The sequence below is a fragment of the Rhincodon typus genome, chromosome 37 (genome assembly GCF_021869965.1).
Source record: "Rhincodon typus isolate 14 chromosome 37, sRhiTyp1.1, whole genome shotgun sequence".
In the NCBI taxonomy this organism is placed as follows: Eukaryota; Metazoa; Chordata; class Chondrichthyes; order Orectolobiformes; family Rhincodontidae; genus Rhincodon; species Rhincodon typus.
The window spans coordinates 8,657,321-8,675,165 of NC_063368.1; the positions used below are offsets into that span (position 1 = coordinate 8,657,321).

At 45.1% G+C, this 17,845-nt stretch overlaps 1 protein-coding gene across 1 annotated transcript in view; it reads left to right on the top strand.

Moving 5' to 3' along the window:
* The first annotated feature begins 3,161 nt into the window (after nt 1–3,161).
* LOC109931103 (caspase recruitment domain-containing protein 11-like) overlaps nt 3,162–17,845 on the top strand; it is a 96,198-nt gene continuing 81,514 nt past the window's right edge. The window contains exons 1-3 of the mRNA XM_048617349.1: nt 3,162–3,512; nt 13,392–13,571; nt 15,538–15,687. Of these exons, the coding sequence (XP_048473306.1) occupies nt 3,162–3,512; nt 13,392–13,571; nt 15,538–15,687 (681 nt within the window). The remainder of the gene's footprint in view (nt 3,513–13,391; nt 13,572–15,537; nt 15,688–17,845) is intronic.

The following is a 17,845-nucleotide window of genomic DNA, read 5'->3' on the forward strand; positions in this document are numbered from 1 at the left end:
GCACAAGATGCTTGCAAAAGGAAGGGAATTAATCCCAATAGACCAGGGTTCCAAGGGTCTAGGCCTGAAACGTCAGCCTTCCTGCTCCTCTGATGCTGCTTGGCCTGCTGTGTTCATCCAGCTCCACACCTTGTTATTTCAGATTCTCCAGCATCTGCAGTTCCTACTATTTCTGAGTCAAGGATTATTGGGAGGAGCTGGGGACAGACAGGAAAATAGTGTTGTGATCATAACCGGGTCAGCCATGATCTTATTGAACGTCAGAGTAGCTCAATGGTCTACCTGTACTAAAAGTTGTATATACATGGTTGAAATTCTGGAGGATGAATTTGAAATATTGAATCAACTTCTTTTATTCCGATTCAAGATATGGGATTCAGCCACAGAGGCTCTGGAATGTGTTCTACGGCATTGATTATTTACTCATTCGTGGGATATGGGCGTCACTAGCTGGGCCAGCATTTATTGCCCATCCTATAATACCACTAGTCCATTGCCTACTCCAGCTGAGTGGTTTGTTTGGCCATTTCAGACGACATCTAAAAGCCAGCCACTTTGATGTGAGTCACATGTAGGCCGGTCCAGGTAAGGATGGCAGATTTCCTTCCCTAAAGGACGTTAGTGAACCAGATGGATTTTTCCAGCGAGCCAGAATGCATTCATGGTCATCATTAGACTCTTAATTCCAGATTTTTATTGAATTCATGAAGGGTCTAGGCCCGAAACGTCAGCCTTACTGCTCCTATGATGCTGCTTGGCCTGCTGTGTTCATCCAGCTCTGCACCTTGTTGTCCACCATCTGCTGTGTTGGGTCTTGAACCTGTGTTCCCCAGAACATTACCCAGGCGTATGGATTAACAAATCATGCGTTAATACCATTTGGTCATCACCTACTCCAACACTGTGGCTTGTTTGCCCATCCCAGAGGGCAGTTAAGAGTCAACCACATTGCTGTGGGTCTGGAGTCACATGTAGGCCAGACCAGGTAAGGATGACAGTTTCCATCTGTTAAGGACATTAGTGAACGAGATGGGTTTTTGCAACAATCAGTGATAGCTTCCTGGTCAACATTACCAAGACTAGCTTTCAATTCCTGGTTTTATTATTTGAATTTAAATCCCACCATGGCACTATAGTCCGTGAATCATTAGTCTGGGTAACTAGTCTTGCCTCATTACCGTTACGCCACTGGGTTCCTCAAAGGGCTCTGAAGGAATGTTAGGTTGAAAACGAGCTGAAACAACTGCACAGTTAATTGAATTTTGACTGGAATCTGCATTTCTCTCCGTGCAGATGTGCAAAACAAGTGGGTGCAGTTCCCCGGCCAGTACAGCACCCCGCCCCATTCACTCATAATTATTCAGCTTATTTGATTGCTGCCATGTGTTTCACTGAGTGAGCATGTGCAGGACTCTGTACGTGTGCAATGTGAAGCTTTTTGGGGAGCAGGGTTGTCAGGGAACACAGCTTGTTGTTCCTGAAAAACGTTCATTGTACACCTTAAACATAAAGACAGAATTGAACAAAAACGTTTTTTGAATTTAAAACAGAATTTAATTTGAATTTAAGACAGAATTGAAGTCCAGTCATCATTCACATTCTGAAATGTAGTATTCTCCTTGTGATAAATGTTTCTGGTGTTGTTGGCTTGCAGCATGTGGCACATCATAAGGTGACAGTGGAAAACTTGCATTTGTGTAGCATCCTTCCTGAACAAAGCCTGTCCCATGGACTTTACAGCCAATGAAGTACTCTTGAATTGCTGTCACATTGTGTAGGAAACAACTTTTGCACACCACAGACGTGCACAGACAGCAATGTGATAATGATGAGTTAATCTGCCCTTTGTGATGGTGGTTAAGGGATAAATGTTGTCAATGCCACCAAACATAAATCTCCTGAACAAAAACAGAAAGTTGCTGGAAAAGCTCAGCAGGTCTGGCAGCATCCGTGAAGAAAAAATCAGAGTTGACATTTTGGGTCTGGTGACCCTTCCTCTGAGTTCTGAGGAAGGATCACTGGACCTGAAACATTAACTCTGATTTTCTCTTCACAGATGCTGCCAGACCTGCTGAACTTTTCCAGCAACTTTGTTTTTGTTCCTGATTTACAGCATCCGCAGTACTTCTGGTTTTATAAATCTCCTGCACTTCTTCAGAATAACCATACAATGTTTTACATTCACCTGAAAGAGCAGATAGTGTCTCGATTTAACACCTTATCCAAAAAAAAGACGCCTCTGACCGTGCAGCACTTCCATAGACCACCAACCTGAATTTCTCCGCTCAGTTTCTGGAATGGAACTTGAGTCCACAGCCTTCTTACAAAGAAGGTGAGAGTGTTACAAACTGAGCCTGCAAGCAAGATACGTTGCTTTCCATTGTGCGAGTTTATTTACTTAATCAATCTTACAGCTCTTACGTCCTCTCCTCCCTGTGTCACGGCTATCCTCTGTTTATATGTGCACCAAGACTTTGAGCCATACAGCACTGAAACAGACCCTTTGGCCCAACTCATACGTGCTGACCAAGTTTCCCAAACTAAACTGATACCATTTGCCTACATTTGGCCCGTACCCCTCTAAACCCTTCTTATCCCTGTACCTGTCCAAATATCTTTTAAATGTTGTAACTGTACCTGCATCTACCACTTTCTTTGACAGCTGGTTCCATATAAACACCACCCTCTGTGTGAAAAAGTTACCCCTTAGGTCCCTTTTAAATCTTTCCTCTCTCACCTTAAACTTATGCCCTCTAGTTTTGGACTCCCCCATCCTGGGGAAAAGACCACGACTATTCACCTTATCCGTGCCGCTCGTGGTTTTATAAATCTCATGTCATCCCTCATGCATCTATCACTTCCTCTGGCAGCTCTTTTCATACACGCACTACCCTCTGTGTAAAACACCTTCCATTAATATCTGTCAGCTGCAGTTAACCTTAATCTGCTAATATTATCAGCATTATCAGATATTATCAGCTAATGTCTACCAGAGGGATCACAGGACTTGAATATGTTAATGTGTTGCAGCTAAAGGCTGGATCACCCACATTAGTCACTAATCCATTGGGTTGAAAGGAACTTGTAGAAGATTAAGGCAATGAACCAGGGTGACTATAACATTGACAGCAGGATTCCCTTCAGGCCATTGATGTTGTGAAATGATTCTTCTGTCTGTTCCCACAGTGGAAGAAGGTTATGAGGGGCTGACGCAGTTCCTGATGAGTGAGGCACTCAAGGTGCAGAAGCAACTGAAGGACAAAGCTGTGGAGATCCATAAACTGCACAGCAAGTGCGAGATGCTGCAGGAGAGTAACAAGCAGCTGAGCCACGATCACCTGGAGCTCAGGAACCTTCAGGAGCGCTACAGCAAGCTGAAGGAGGAGTTTAACCTGCACAACAATGAGCTGAACAAGATTAAGGAGGAGAATTACCTGCTTGCTCTGCGCTACGCCCAGCTCAACGAGGAGAAAAGCATGGCTGTGTCGAGGAGCCGGGAGCTCCAGCTGGAGGTGAGCGGCCAGAGTGGTAGATCCTTCCTTTAATGTTAGCACAGAGCCTGGAGGCTAACTCCACACTCCCTGCACATACGGTCATAGAGTCATGCAGCATGGATACAGACCTTTCGGCCCCACCAGTCCATGATATCTGAAACTAAACCACAGTACTCCGAAAGTTGCCTAACCAATGTCCTGTACAGCTGCAACATGACCTCCCAGCTCCTGTACTCAATGCACTGACCAATGAAGGCAAGCATACCAAACACCTTCTTCACTAACCTATCTACCTGGGACTCCACTCTTGAGGAACTGTGGACCTGCAGTCCAGGATCTCTTTGTTCAGCAACACTTCCCAGGACCTTACCATTAAGTGTATAAGTCCTGCCCTGATTTGCCTTTCCAAAATGCAGCAGCTCACATTTATCTAGATTAAACTCCATCTGCCACTCCTCGACCCATCAGCCAATTTGTTCGAAGTCCCGTTGTACTCTGAGGTAATCTCGTCCCATTTGCCAGCATTTGGCCCATATCCCTCTAAATCCTTCCGACTCATGTACCCATTTTAAACGCTGGAATTGTACCAGCCTCCACCACTTCCTCTGGCAGTTCGTTCCATACATGCACCACCCTCTGTGTGAAAAAGTTGCCCTAAGATCCCTTTATAATCTTTCCTCTCTCACCTTAAACCTATGCCCTCTAGTTTTGGACTCTCCCACCCTGGGGAAAAAAGACCGTAGCTATTCAGCCTATCCATGCCCCTTCACAATTTTGAAAACCTCTATCAGGTCACCCCTCAGTCTTAGGGAAAATAGTCCCAGCCTATTCACCCTCTCCCTATAGCTCAAACCCTCCAACATCCTTGTAAATGTTTTCTGCACCCTTTCAAGTCTTTCTTTATACCTTTGACTGTGCCTCATTTAAGTTAAGATTTGCTTTAGGCCCGTTTAATTATTTTTCATTATGTTGCTGCCCCATACTTACTGGAGAAGAGAGACCAGAATTGAACGCACTATTCCAAAAGTGGCCTAACCAATGTCCTGTACAGCCACAACATGACCCTCCCAACTCCTATACTCAATGCTCTGACCAATAAAGGCAAGTATACCACATGACAACAATCACATTGTTCTGTTCTGACTGTACTAGACAGTAGGGCAGATATGGTAATGTCACTGGTCTAGTAACCTCAGAACTTGGATGAATGTTCTGATACATAGGTTTGAATCCCACAAAGACAGGTAGTGAAATTTGAATTTTATAGGCAGCACCATGGCACAGCGGTTAGCACTGCTGTCTCACAGCGCCAGGGACCCAGGTTCGATTCCACCCTCAGGTGACTGTCTGTGTGGAGTTTGCACATTCTCCCCGTGTCTGCGTGGGTTTCCTCCCACAGTCCAAAGATGTGCAGGTTAGAGTGGATTGGCCATGGGAAATTGCCCCATAGTGTCCAGGGATGTGCAAGCTAGGTGGTTCAGACATGGGAAAGGCAGGGTTACAGGGATAGGGTGAGGGGATGGTTCTGGGTGGAATGCTCTCCAGAGGGTCAGTGCAGCCTCAGTGGGCCAAATGGCCTCTTTCTTCTATGAAAAGTGGTGGTTGTTGCCACTGTACTCATAATCGAGAGCTCCAGCCTAATGTTCTGATGGATATGGTTTCAGACCCCATGGTGGCATTTGAATTCAATCAACAATCTGGACTTTTATTTTAAAAAATTGCCGAATAATGACCATGTGACCATTGTCGATTGTCATTAAATGCCCGTTCGGCTCACTCATGGCCTTGGGGAGGACTAACAGCTGTCCTTACTTGGCCTGGCTTATGTGTGACTCCAGACCCACAGCAAGGTGGTGGTTTCTTAACTGAGCTCTGGACCAATTAGGGACGGACAGTAAATGCTAATCCAGCCAGTAACACCCACATCCCATGAATTTATAAAGGAAATTGTATCGCGCCTTTCAAGATCAAAGAACATTTCAAAACTCTTTACAGCCCATGAGATGTAGTCATTGAGGAAACACAACAACCCATTTTCAACTTTTACAAACGGGAACCTAAACTTCTTTTCGGTTGCGAGTAAATATTGGTGACACTGCCCTGTGCCTATTCCAGATAGTTCTACGCACTGTCCAGATGCACTGGAGAACGTATCCCATACTGTTCAGGGACACTCTGGAATAAAGAGAAATAAATGTCTGGGGTGTCACCTCTAACGTCTTTACTGGCCTCCACTGCTGGAGTGACGGAGACATTGCATTCCAGCATCGTTTAAGAAAAACTTTGCAGACTTTAGCTGATTTGTGCCTTCACTAATATTTTCATAGAATCCCTACAGTCCACGTAGGGGCCATTTGGTCCATCAAATCTGCACCAACCCTCTGAAGCACATCCCACCCATCCCTATGCCCTTATTTAGCAGGGCTAACCCACTTAGCTGGGGCACTACAGGGCAATTTAGCATAACATACACATCTCTGGACTGTGACACAGACACAGAGAGAACATACAAACTCCACACGGACAGTTGCCTGAGGATGGAATTAAACCCAGGTCCCAGTGCTGTGAAGCAGCAGTGCTAACCACTGAGCCACCGTGCCACCCAGTTTTTCCAGTACTCAAGGCCTCAGTGTAGTTCTTCAGTCAGGATACCAGTTATCCTTCATTGCTCTGTCTTATCACCATGAGAGAGAAGCGACCCGTAAACAGGATTGTGCTACGACCAGGTTACATTCAAGAAAAGAACAAATACATAGTTTAAAGTAGTTACTGCAGTACAAGAGTAAATAATGCACTGGCCCACACAGCCTTCATCTGTGTGTGGAGGTATGTGTGGCTGTGTGCGGCTGTGTGTGGGTGGGTGCTATGTGTGTCTTAGTGTCTGTATGTGTGCTGTTGTGGATTTATGTGTGTGTTAGTGTTTGTGTTAGTGTTAGTTTGTGTGTTTGTGTTAGTGTGTGTGTTTTTGTTTGTGTAAGTGTTTGTGTTTGTGTTAGTATTAGTGTATGTGTTTGTGTTAGTGTGTGTGTTTGTGTTTGTGTGTGTGTGTGTGTGTGTTTGTGTGTGTTTGTGTTTGTGTGTGTGTTTGTATGTGTTAGTGTTTGTGTGTTAGTGTGTGTGTCTGTGTTTCTGTTAGTGTGTTTGTTAGTGTTTGTGTGTGTGTTAGTGTTTGTGTGTGTGTTAGTGTGTGTGTTTGTGTTAGTGTTAGTGTGTTAGTGTTTGTGTGCGTTAGCGTGTGTGTGTATGTGTGTCTGTGTTTCTGTTAGTGTGTGTGTGTGTGTGTTTGTGTGTGTGTTTGTGTGTGTGTGTTAGTGTGTGAGTTAGTGTGTGTGTCGGTTTGTGTGTGTGTGTGTTATTGTGTGAGTTAGTGTGTGTGTCAGTTTGTGTGTGTGTGTGTTAGTGTGTGAGTTAGTGTGTGTGTCAGTTTGTGTGTGTGTGTTAGTGTGTGTGTGTTTGTGTGTGTGTTAGTGTTTGTGTGCGTGTTAGTGTTTGTGTACGTGTGTGTGTGTGTGTGTGAGTGTGTGTGTGCATTAGTGTGTGCGTGTGCTTTTGTATACATGTAAAAGCATTAGCTTATGAGAGAGAGAAAGAGAGCATATGGTCTTTTACAGCTTCAATACACTGTGCCTGTTAATTCTAAAATATTTTTAAAGACATATTTTCCTACACCTGGGAGCACCAGCCGTGATTTTGGTGCACGTTGTCGATGATGAGCCAGGCAGTCATTTCTGAGTTTCCCTTCAGCCCGGGCTCAGGAACCATTTCACTTTTCTAAAACTGAGGTTGATTTCAGGTTAAGGAGCCCCCTAGTGGGACTCAGTAACAAAAACAAAATCACAATTGTCTTTAACGTCAGCCTCTCTGCTCCTATGATGCTGCTTGGCCTGCTGTGTTCATCCAGCCCTGCACCTTGTTGTCTCGGATTCTCCAGCATCTGCAGTTCCTACTATCTCTGATTCAATTTTAACCCCACTGCGAAGCCTCTTCTAAGGATGCCTAACCTGAAGAAGTTACCCTCCTCCCTCCGGACAATTTCAAAACCCCCTTCCCCTCCCCCTTTTCTGATGAAGGGTCTAGGCCCGAAACGTCAGCCTCTCTGCTCCTATGATGCTGCTTGGCCTGCTGTGTTCATCCAGCCCTGCACCTTGTTGTCTCGGATTCTCCAGCATCTGCAGTTCCTACTATCTCTCTCACAATTGTCTTTGGAAGCTCACAAAACTGGAATGGAAACAACAAAATCAAAGCAAGTTACTGTCATCCAGGGTGATAATGTCATCCCTGACAACTTTCTGTTCCCATACAGAATACTCTCTCAGTCTCCTGCATACCTTGCCAGTTTGAACACTCACCCACTTTGGTCTAGTTATAGGGACAAAAAAAAAGCTGCAGATGTTGGAATCCAAGGTAGGCCAACAGGAGGCTGGAAGAACACAGCAGGCCAGGAAGCATCTGGAGGAAAGGAGAAGTCAACATTTCGGGTATTACCCTTCTTCAGGACTGTGCTGAAGAAGGGTAATACCCAACACGTTGACTGCACCTTTCCTCTAGATGCTGCCTGGCCTGCTGTGTTCTTCCAGGTTTGTCTACCTTGATCTGGTCTTAGTTTGCTTAAGTCTACTGTCAATGGGGGAGATATGGCCCAATGGTAATGTCACTGGATTAATTATTTAGCAGGTTCCTGGCTAATAGTCCAGGGCCATGGGTTCAAATCCCACCATCCCAGCCCGATAAACCAGTAAAACCGGTGAACGAGGTATACTGGTCCAATGTGTCTTGTGAACTTCAATGCTGTTTGAGATGGATTCTCCACATCAGCGGGGATGATAGGCGAGTTAACATCAGTGTCCTTAAAGGATCCAGTAGCACCAGGATCATCCGAAACCAACTCCGCTAGACTGGGCACGTGCTTCGGATCCAACTGCCAAACACAGCGGCTGCAAAAGCAGGTCAGAGACTAGGAATACTGTGGTGAGTAACTCACCTCCTGACTCCCCAAAGCCTGTCCACCATCTACCAGCCATGTACTTTGGATCCACCTGCCAAAGCGGATTTTCTTCAGCCAGCTCAAGAAAGGCACTGGAACGAGAGGAGGACGATGGAAGTATTTGAAAGGCTCCCTGAGAAACAGATGTCAACGCTTGGGACACCTTTGTTCAGAAGGAATCGACTTGGGGGAACCTCCAATCGGAAGGGACACGACAATCCGTCAGCAAGAGGAGGTAGGGAAAAGGAACCAGTGAAAGGAATTCTAATGATCTCAAGGCCAAGGACCAGTTCCACCTCCCGGAAACACCTGCCACATGTGTGGTGGGAGATCTGGCTCATCAGCCACAGAAGGGCTCACAGAACTCATTATCAGTGACATGGAATTTCCTACAATTGTACCCATTAGTCAGTTATCGTGGACAATGACGATATTTTTTAATAGAAGTGCAGTGTGTTCATTTCCAGTGTTGCTGGTTGTTTCCTCCGGATGACGGCTAGCGGGGTTTAAATTCAATAATTCACGAATCGAAACCTCGTCTCAGCAATGGTCAGCATGAAACGGTCATCGGTATTTACAAAAACACATCTGGTTTACGAATGGGCCTTGCCAGCGATGTCCGCATCCCATGAAAGAGTTGATTATGTTTTAAAAGATTTTGGGGTCCAGGACAGATTTTTGACCCCAAAATCTTCAAACCTACCAGGAATTCGTCTTGTTAGCCATCAGTTCAATGTTATCATGAGTGAGGCATTGGTGCAAAGTGAGTCTACTGGTGTGAGAGTGGGCTTAAGACAGTAAAAGGCCTCGAAAACTGGACAATGTTGTAATTTACCAATCGGCTTGATTGAAGCCTTCAGCATGATTAACAATGTAGGCTAAGATATAAACACTGCTTCCCAAAAACTAATGACCATTTGGTGCTCAATAGAAGAGGCCACAAACTTGAAGTGAGATGGACAGAAGGAGGAATTGATGTTGAGAGAGTGAAAGTTCTTTGTGAATAACATGTATCAGGAGTGTGATGGAACACTCCCCAGTTGCCTGGATGAGTGCAGCCCCAACAACACTCCGGAAGCTTGACACCATCCAGGACAAAGCAGCCCGCTTGATTGGCATTACATCCGCAAACATCCACTCCCTCCACCACCGACGCTCAGTAGCAGCAGTGTGTGTACTATCTACAAGATGCACTGCAGAAATTCACCAAAGATCCTCAAATAGCACCTTCCAAACCCACGACCACTTCCATCTAGAAGGACAAGGGCAGCATTTCCATAGGAACACCAGCATCTGCAAATTCCCCTCCAAGCCAGTCACCATCCTGACTTGGAAATATATCGCCGTTCCTTCACTGTCGCTGGGTCAAAATCCTGGAATTCCCTCCCTAAGGGCATTGTGGGTCAACCCACAGCAGGAGGACTGCAGCGGTTCAAGGAGGCAGCTCACCCCCACCTTCTCAAGGGGCAACTAGAGACGGGCAATAAATGCTGGGCCCAGCCAGCGACACCCATGTTCTAAAGATACATTAAAAAAATGAAGAAATAGCACCCATGGATAATGCATAGTTTGTGCTGTGAAGCTCTTTTATTTCATGACCAGTTTGACCTTATGGAACCTGCCAATGGAGAATCGAGCTGGTGATGACAGAGGAATTGGCGCCACCTTGTGTGCCCTCTGAGGAATGCCTCACATCCAAAGCAAACGAAGAATATCTCCTTTTAAGAATGAAACAAACATAAACTTACAGGGGGGAGTCGTGTAAGAAGGTGCACATTTCTTTTGCTCAAAAGGTTTTGAAATCTTTTCTTCACACTGGGAAGGGGGTTAATGCCTGACCTCCTCAGAAACAGGTTGATAAACACAGTCCACAGCTTGGTCAGGAGCACTATAACCCAGAGCAAAATCCTTAGAGGAGGGGTGATGAGAACGGGAGAGGTCCATGGTGGTTGGGGGGAGTGGGGGTTGTGGGGAGATGTTGGGGATATAGTGTTGGGTGTGATCACCAGAGTCAATGGGGTCAGGAGCGTGGTCATAGAGTCATTGAGTCAAACAGCACGGTCCAACTAGTCCATTCCGACTATAATCCCAAACTAAACTGGTCCCATCTGCCTGCACTTGGCCCATATTGCTCCCAACATTTCTTATTCATGTCCTTATCCAAATGTTTTTTAAACGTTGTAACTGTACCCATATCCCCCACTTCCTCTGGAAGTTCATTCCACACATGGACCACCCTCTGTGTAATGAAAAAAGCCCCTGTGTCATTTTTAATTCTTAGCCCGCTCACCTTAAAATATGCACCCTAGTTTTGAAATCCTCCACCCTAGGGAAAAGACATTTGCCATTCACCTTACCTGTGCCCTTCATGATTTTATAAACCTCTATAAGGTTGCCTCTCAATGTCCTATGCACCAGTGAAAAAAAGTCCCAGCCTATCCAGCCTCTTCTTATAACTCAAACCCTCTTTTCCCAGCAGCATCCTGGTAAAGCTCTTCCAAACCCTCTCCAGTTCAATAATATCCTTCCTACAACAGGGTGACCATTGGGTAGAATTGGCTGTCCTACTGACAGGCTAAATTAGCGCCTTCAAAATGAACACAGTGCCTTCTAGTTTCCAGAGTGTGGTGCTGTCGTTGGTTTGGGCAGACAACGGACTGCAAACATGGTTCCAGCTTTCCCAATGTTTAACTGGATGGAACTGGAAGGACTCTGAGGGGCAGCGTTGAGGCAGTGCAGGGTACACGTTACGCTTTCAGATGAGGTTACCCGTCTAAATGAGAAATACAGGACTTTCTTCACTGGAGCAGGGGAGATTAAGGGGTGGCATTATAGAGGTTTATAAAATCATGAGGGGTATAGGTAAGATGAATGGTTGGTGTCTTTTCCCTAGGTGGGGGATTTCAATACTATTTTTAAGGTGAGAGGAGAGAGATTCAAAAAAGACATGAGGGGCAATTTTTTTACACAGAGGGTGGTCCGCATGTAGAATGAACTTCCGGAGGAAGAAGTGGATGTGGGTACAGTTACAGCGTTTAAAAGACACTTAAGTAAATGCATTAGTGATTGGAACCAGGTGGATCTTATATTCCCGATGAAGGGTCTCGACCCGAAACGTCGACTTTCCTGCTCCTCCGATGCTGCCTGACCTGCTGTGCTTTTCCAGCTCCACATTTTGTTGTCTCTGACTCCCAGCATCTGCCAGTCCTTACTGTGTCCGAGACTGTGAGAACTCTGATTGGGGTTGTTAACCTGAGCCAATCAGCGAGCCCTCAGTGACAGATTTAAACAGGGGATTCAGCAACTCCTGATTCTGAGCAGGCTGACCAATGCTAGTTCACTGTGTACAAGTAAGTAAAGGGTGATCTGGTGACTGGATACCGGCCTCTGTGCAGTTATTTCAAATAGGAAAGGTTTGGAGAGATATGGGCCAGGAGCAGGCAGGTGGGACTAGTGAGGTTTGGTATTATGTTCGGCATGGACTGGTTGGGCCAAAGGGTCTGTTTCCGTGCGGTACGACTCTATGATTCTTTGAGGGAATAAGAGATTGGGGGAATATGCGGGGCAGCATGACGGAAATGAGAAAAAACACCATTTTGTAGCTTTCTCGTGCTCTTACTGGATGGTTAGAGTTTGGGTTTGGGTTAGGGTTAGGGTTAGGGTTAGGGTTAGGCTTAGGCTTAGGGTTAGAGTTACGGTTAGGTCAGGGTTAGGGTTTGGGTTACGGTTAGATTAGGGTTGGGGTTAGGGCTAAGGTTAGGTTAGGGTTAGGGTAGGGTCAGGGTTTGGGTTAGGTTAGGGTTAGGGTTAGATTAGGGTTAGGGTTAGGGTTAGGAATGGGAGCAGTTCCTGGCCACTGGTTAATAGATATTGTTAAAAACAATGGTCAAAGTTTAATTTATATGTTTACTTGTGCTTTTACAAGAGGAAGCAGTGGTTCTAGTTTAATATTTTTTGCTTTTTGCAGCTTGTTGTGTCTGTTTGTATATATTTTTAATGAGGTTTTACAACCCTGTAAGTGAAGAGATGGGGATTAATAGCTTGAAGCACTAAACATAGAACAAAACTGTCCTGCTGGCTACCCACAGGCATCCAGGAATACACAGAAAAATCCAGAGGGAAGTCAGTCAGCGCGTTGGAGTGTGTGAATAATGGAGAAAGAAGCAGGAGTCTTAAACTTTCCAGTAAGAAATCATGGAAGACAATGTATCTATTGAATTAGAGACAGTAAGAACTGCCGATGCTGGAGTCAGAGATAACACAGTGTGGAGCTGGATGAACACAGCAGGCCAGGCAGCATCAGAGGAGCAGGAAAGTTGACTTTTCGGGTCGGGACCTTTCTTCAAAATTCTATTGAATCCACCTGATTGTAAATATACCAGCCTGAGCAAGATAAACTGATGAATTGGGTTTATTGTCACATGTTTCCACGAGTACGGTGAAAAGTTTACAAGGTGCCATATACAGCGCCATCTTAGCTACAGATCCCTGAGGACCAATTCTTAGGGAAAAAAATTACAAATAAAAAGTCCAACATTACTGACCTTCCAAAGTACAAAATCGTAGGAATAAATTAGAAAAACAAAGAAATAAAAAGTCCTTCCACCATAATACCATAAAAAAAACTTCCCAACATTTTTGTCCAGTGTCACATCTTTTTCTTGTTTAAGACACATTTTATTCTTTCTGATAAAAGAACATTAGCAGACTCTTGTGAATGTGTTCAGTAACATACCGCCACAGATTTTTTCCTTTAAGAGCAAAACTTAGAGTCCACAAGACAGGTTTCACTTGACTTGTCGAGCATTAATGTCAGCTGGGAGTTGGACACCACATGTTGCTGTTGGTCTTTCGACTAAGAGTCAGGCCAGGGGTGACTTTACCTTTGTGTAACCTGTTGAGTTCTCTTCCAGACTGACCAGTTGAGATGCAAACTGTACGGAATCGAGGAGGAGTGTCTGATGGCCCGCAATCTCTCCCACAAGCTGAAGAAAGACATGGAGAACATGCCGAGCAGACAGAGCATCATACAACTGCAGCATGACAATGACCAGTTACAGACCACAGTCTATGAGCTCCAACACTTTGTGCAGGTAATTAGCTTCGATATGGGGAAATCGACAGGATGTGAACGTCACTCCATTTGCTGCAAAGTTTTTAATCTTATTGGGACATAAAAGGTTCTGAGGGCCCAGACAGGGTAAATACTGGGAGAACGTACCCCAGCAAAGGGGAAAATCCATGTCTGGGAGGGAGGGTCACAGTTTCAAGGGGAGAGTGGTGGTCCCTCGCTTAAGACAGAGATAAAGAGGAGTTCTCCTGTCATGAATCTTTAAATGTTCTACCTCCCCTAAAGGAATTAGAAAGGAAGAAACAGGAAAATGGTCTTGAGGTCACAGTTGTATGAGACGTCAATACACTGACTGGTGGAAAAGGCTGAATGATCTTGTCCTGCTCCGATTTCCGGATCTTACTGCAACGCAGTGTCAGGCAAGATTGAGAGCAGGACATGAACTCATAGCCTTTGGGTTTAAGTGGTAGCAGCGTTACTCACTGAGCTACAGCTGTAAGTACTAAAGAATGTGGCTCAGGTCTGACACTTAACTCCAGTGTGGTCAGCAACTCCACATTCCCCTGTGAATGAGAAGGACCACAACCAAATTCCATGTTCACTGTAATGACCTCAATGGGAAGTGAACATGTGCTGACGCTGACTGTATCCAGCTGGGCCTGTGCTCTGATCATTTCCCTGGTCAAATAGACTATAATTGTAATTGCAGCTGATTGAGGGAGCATCCTTATGGAGATATTGTTTGATTCATTTTAATCAGCATCCCAAGGGTTACCTTTGACCCGAAACTGAACTGGACTCGCCATATTAATACTGTGGTAACACGAGCAGATCAGAGGCTAGGAATACTAACTCACCTCCTGACTCCCCAAAGTCTGTCCCACCATCTACAAGGCACAAGTCAGGAGTGGGATGGAATACTCCCCACTTGCCTGGATGGGTGCAGCCCCAACAACACTCAAGAAGCTTGACACCATCCAGGTCAAAGTAACCTGTTTGATTGGCACCGTATCTACCACCAACACTCAGTAGCAGCAGTGTGTACTATCTACAAGATGCACTGCAGAAATTCACCAAAGATCCTCAGACAGCACCTTCCAAACCCACGACCCCTTCCATCTAGAAGGACAAGGGCAGCAGATACATGGGAACACCACCCTCTGCAAGTTCCTCTCCAAGTCACTCACCATCCTGATTTGGAAATGCGTTGTCCTCCCTTCACTGTGGCTGGGTCAAAACCCTGGAACTCTCTCCCTAATGGCATTGAGAGTTTATCTACACCAAATTGACTGCAGCAGTTTAAGAATGCAGCTCACCAACACCTTCTCAAGGGCAACCAGCAGAAATTGCTGGAGAAACACAGTTGCTGTGGAGAGAGAGAAACGGAGTCAATATTTTGAGTCATAGTATATCTACAGTGTGGGAGCAGGCCATTCAGCCCATTAAATTTACACCAGCCCTCTGAAGGGCATCCCACCCAGACCTAGTATCCTTCCCTACAAACCCTGCCTTTCCCATGGCTAACCCACCTAGCCTGCACACTACGGGCAATTTAGCATGACCAATCCACCTAACCTGTATATCTTTGGACTGTGGGAGGAAACCGGAGCACCCGGAAGAAACCCACTCAGACGCAGGGAGAATGTGCAAACTGCACACAGACAGTTGCCTGAGGGTGGAATCAAACCCGGGTCCCTTGCAGTGTAAGGCAACAGTGCTAAACACTGAGCCATCATGCTGCCCCAGTGAGCCCAGCGAATCTTTTCAGAATGGGTATTAAATGCTGGCTCCTAGTGAGCAACTCCCACGTCCTATGAATGAATAAAAATAATTGAATCTAAATTCTACCAACTACCACATTAAGCCATTCCCCCATGGCATGCGTATGGACCTTTTGGTCATTAGTCCGGTAACTCTGCCATCACTCCTTGGAAATGGAGCTCACTGTGTCGGAGTAAACTCCGAGCTCTTGTTCATTCTTCCGAAAGGTAAGAAACAATCTCCCCAGCACAGAGAAGGCTCTCCTGGATATCATGGATCAGGATCGGAAGGAAGCTCTTGAGGACAGACAGGAATTGGTTCAGAAGTTTCATAACACTGCCATGGACCTACAACAGGCGGAGGAACTCCGAGACAAGGTAACTCAGTCTGCTGTTCATCTGAATCCCTGTATCTCTCACTGTGATCTACAAACTCCTGCCCCGATGTTGATCTGAGAATCGACCACTCTTCAGGGATTCACTAACCACACTGTTTAGTTGATTTAAAACAAGAAAACACATTGTAAGTTATAAAGTAGATACAACAGTGGAGCAACTGAGTTCAGTGTGTACTGCTTGCATACTCGTTCAGGCTGGATGGCAGGTGGAGTTGCACACTTACATATACAGCACCTTGAATCCTTACTGACTTTTATAGATGAGGGTACACATACAGCAGCTCCAATACTTAAGTGAAAACAAAAGTTGCTGGAAAAGCTCAGCAGGTCTGGCAGCATTTTGTTTTTTCCTCTTTATTCATTCATGGGATGAGGGTGTTGCTGACCAGGCCAGCATTTATTGTCCATCCCTAATTGCCCAGAGGGCAGTTAAGAGTCAACCACATTGCTGTGGGTCTGGAGTCACATGTAGGCCAGACCAGGTAAGGATGGCAGTTTCCTTCCCTAAAAGGGCATTAGTGAATCAGATGGGTTTTTCCCCTGACAATGGATTCACAGTCATCATTAGATTCTTAATTCCAGATATTTATCAAACTCAAATTCCACCATCTGCCACAGCAGGATTCGAAACTAAGACTCCAGAACATTATCTGGGTTTCTGGATTAAGAGCCTAGTGATAATACCACCAGGCCATTACCTGCCCCTGCCTTATCTGTGGAGAGAAATCAGAACTGACAAAGTCCTGAGGAAGGGTCACCGGACCCGAAACATTAACTCTGATTTTTTCTTCACAGATGCTGCCAGACCTGCTGAGCTTTTCCAGCGACTTCTGTTTTCGTTTCTGATTTACAGCATCCTCAGTTCTTTCGTTTTTTATTCCAATACTACTTAAATATTCTTTTAGCTGACGTTTTAAGTACTCAGGTACAGTGAAAAGTTTTGTTTTGCATGCAGTACAGGCAGATCATACCATACAAAGTGCATCAGGGCAATAGAACAGAGCGAGAAATACAAAGTTACGGGTGCAGAGAAGGTGCACAAAGAGCGAGATTAACATTAAATTTAAAATTTGAGAGGTTCATTCAGAAGTCTAGTAAAATGCTAGTATTCAAAAGGATTTAGCTGTCCTTGGATGGATGTCATGAGGAGCTAACAAGCAGCAACAGCACTAGAAAGAATTAGGGAACAAAATTAAAATACTAGATTTAATTAAAGATGGATTGGCGTACAAGAGTGAAGAGTTGTAACAGTTATGTCAAACCTTTGTAAAACCACACCTAGAGTACTGTTTCGGTCACTTACCTAAGGAAGAACTCTACTTGTCTTACAGCGAGTATAATTAAGATCCAACATTGCTCCCATCATGAGGTGCTTGTCCTTTGAGGAGGGACAGAGTTGAATGGACCTCTATTTTGCTGAAGGTTGGGAGAATGAGAGACAATCTAGTTGAAATGTGTGATGTTTTTAAGGTACTCAATTATGTTGGTGCTGTTGGAATTTTTCCCCTTAGTTCGGGAGCTTAGAATAAGGAGTGAGGTGAGAATGGTCATACGCTCCGACTAAAGACACTGGTTATTTACAATGGAGACAAGAGGAAATTTTCCACGGCAAATATTTTGGAGTTCTGCCCCGGAGACCTGTGCATGATGCTGAGCCGTTGGGTTTATTCAGGACAAGGACAGATTTGTGTTTCCTTGGGAAATTGGGATGAAGCGGGAAGGTTGAGTTGAGATGGGAAGCCAGCCAAGATTGTATTGGATGGCAGAGTAGTCTCAAAGAACTGAACAGCCTATTCCTGTACCTATTTGTTGCCAAGCCCTAACTGTCATAGTGTTGTTTAACATGGAAATAGACCCTTTGGTCCAACTCATCCAGGCTGACCAGATATCCTTAAGTAATCTAGACCCATTCACCAGCATTTGGCTCATATCCCTCTAACCCCTTCCTGTTCATGTACCCATCCAGATGCCTTTTAAATGTTGTAATTGTACCAGCCTCCACCACTTCCTCTGGCAGCTCATTCCATACACGCACCATCCTATGTGTGAATAAGTTGACCCTTAGGACCCTTTTAAATCTTTCCCCTCTCACCTTAAACCTATGCCCTCTAGTTTTGGACTCCCCCTATCCTGGGAAA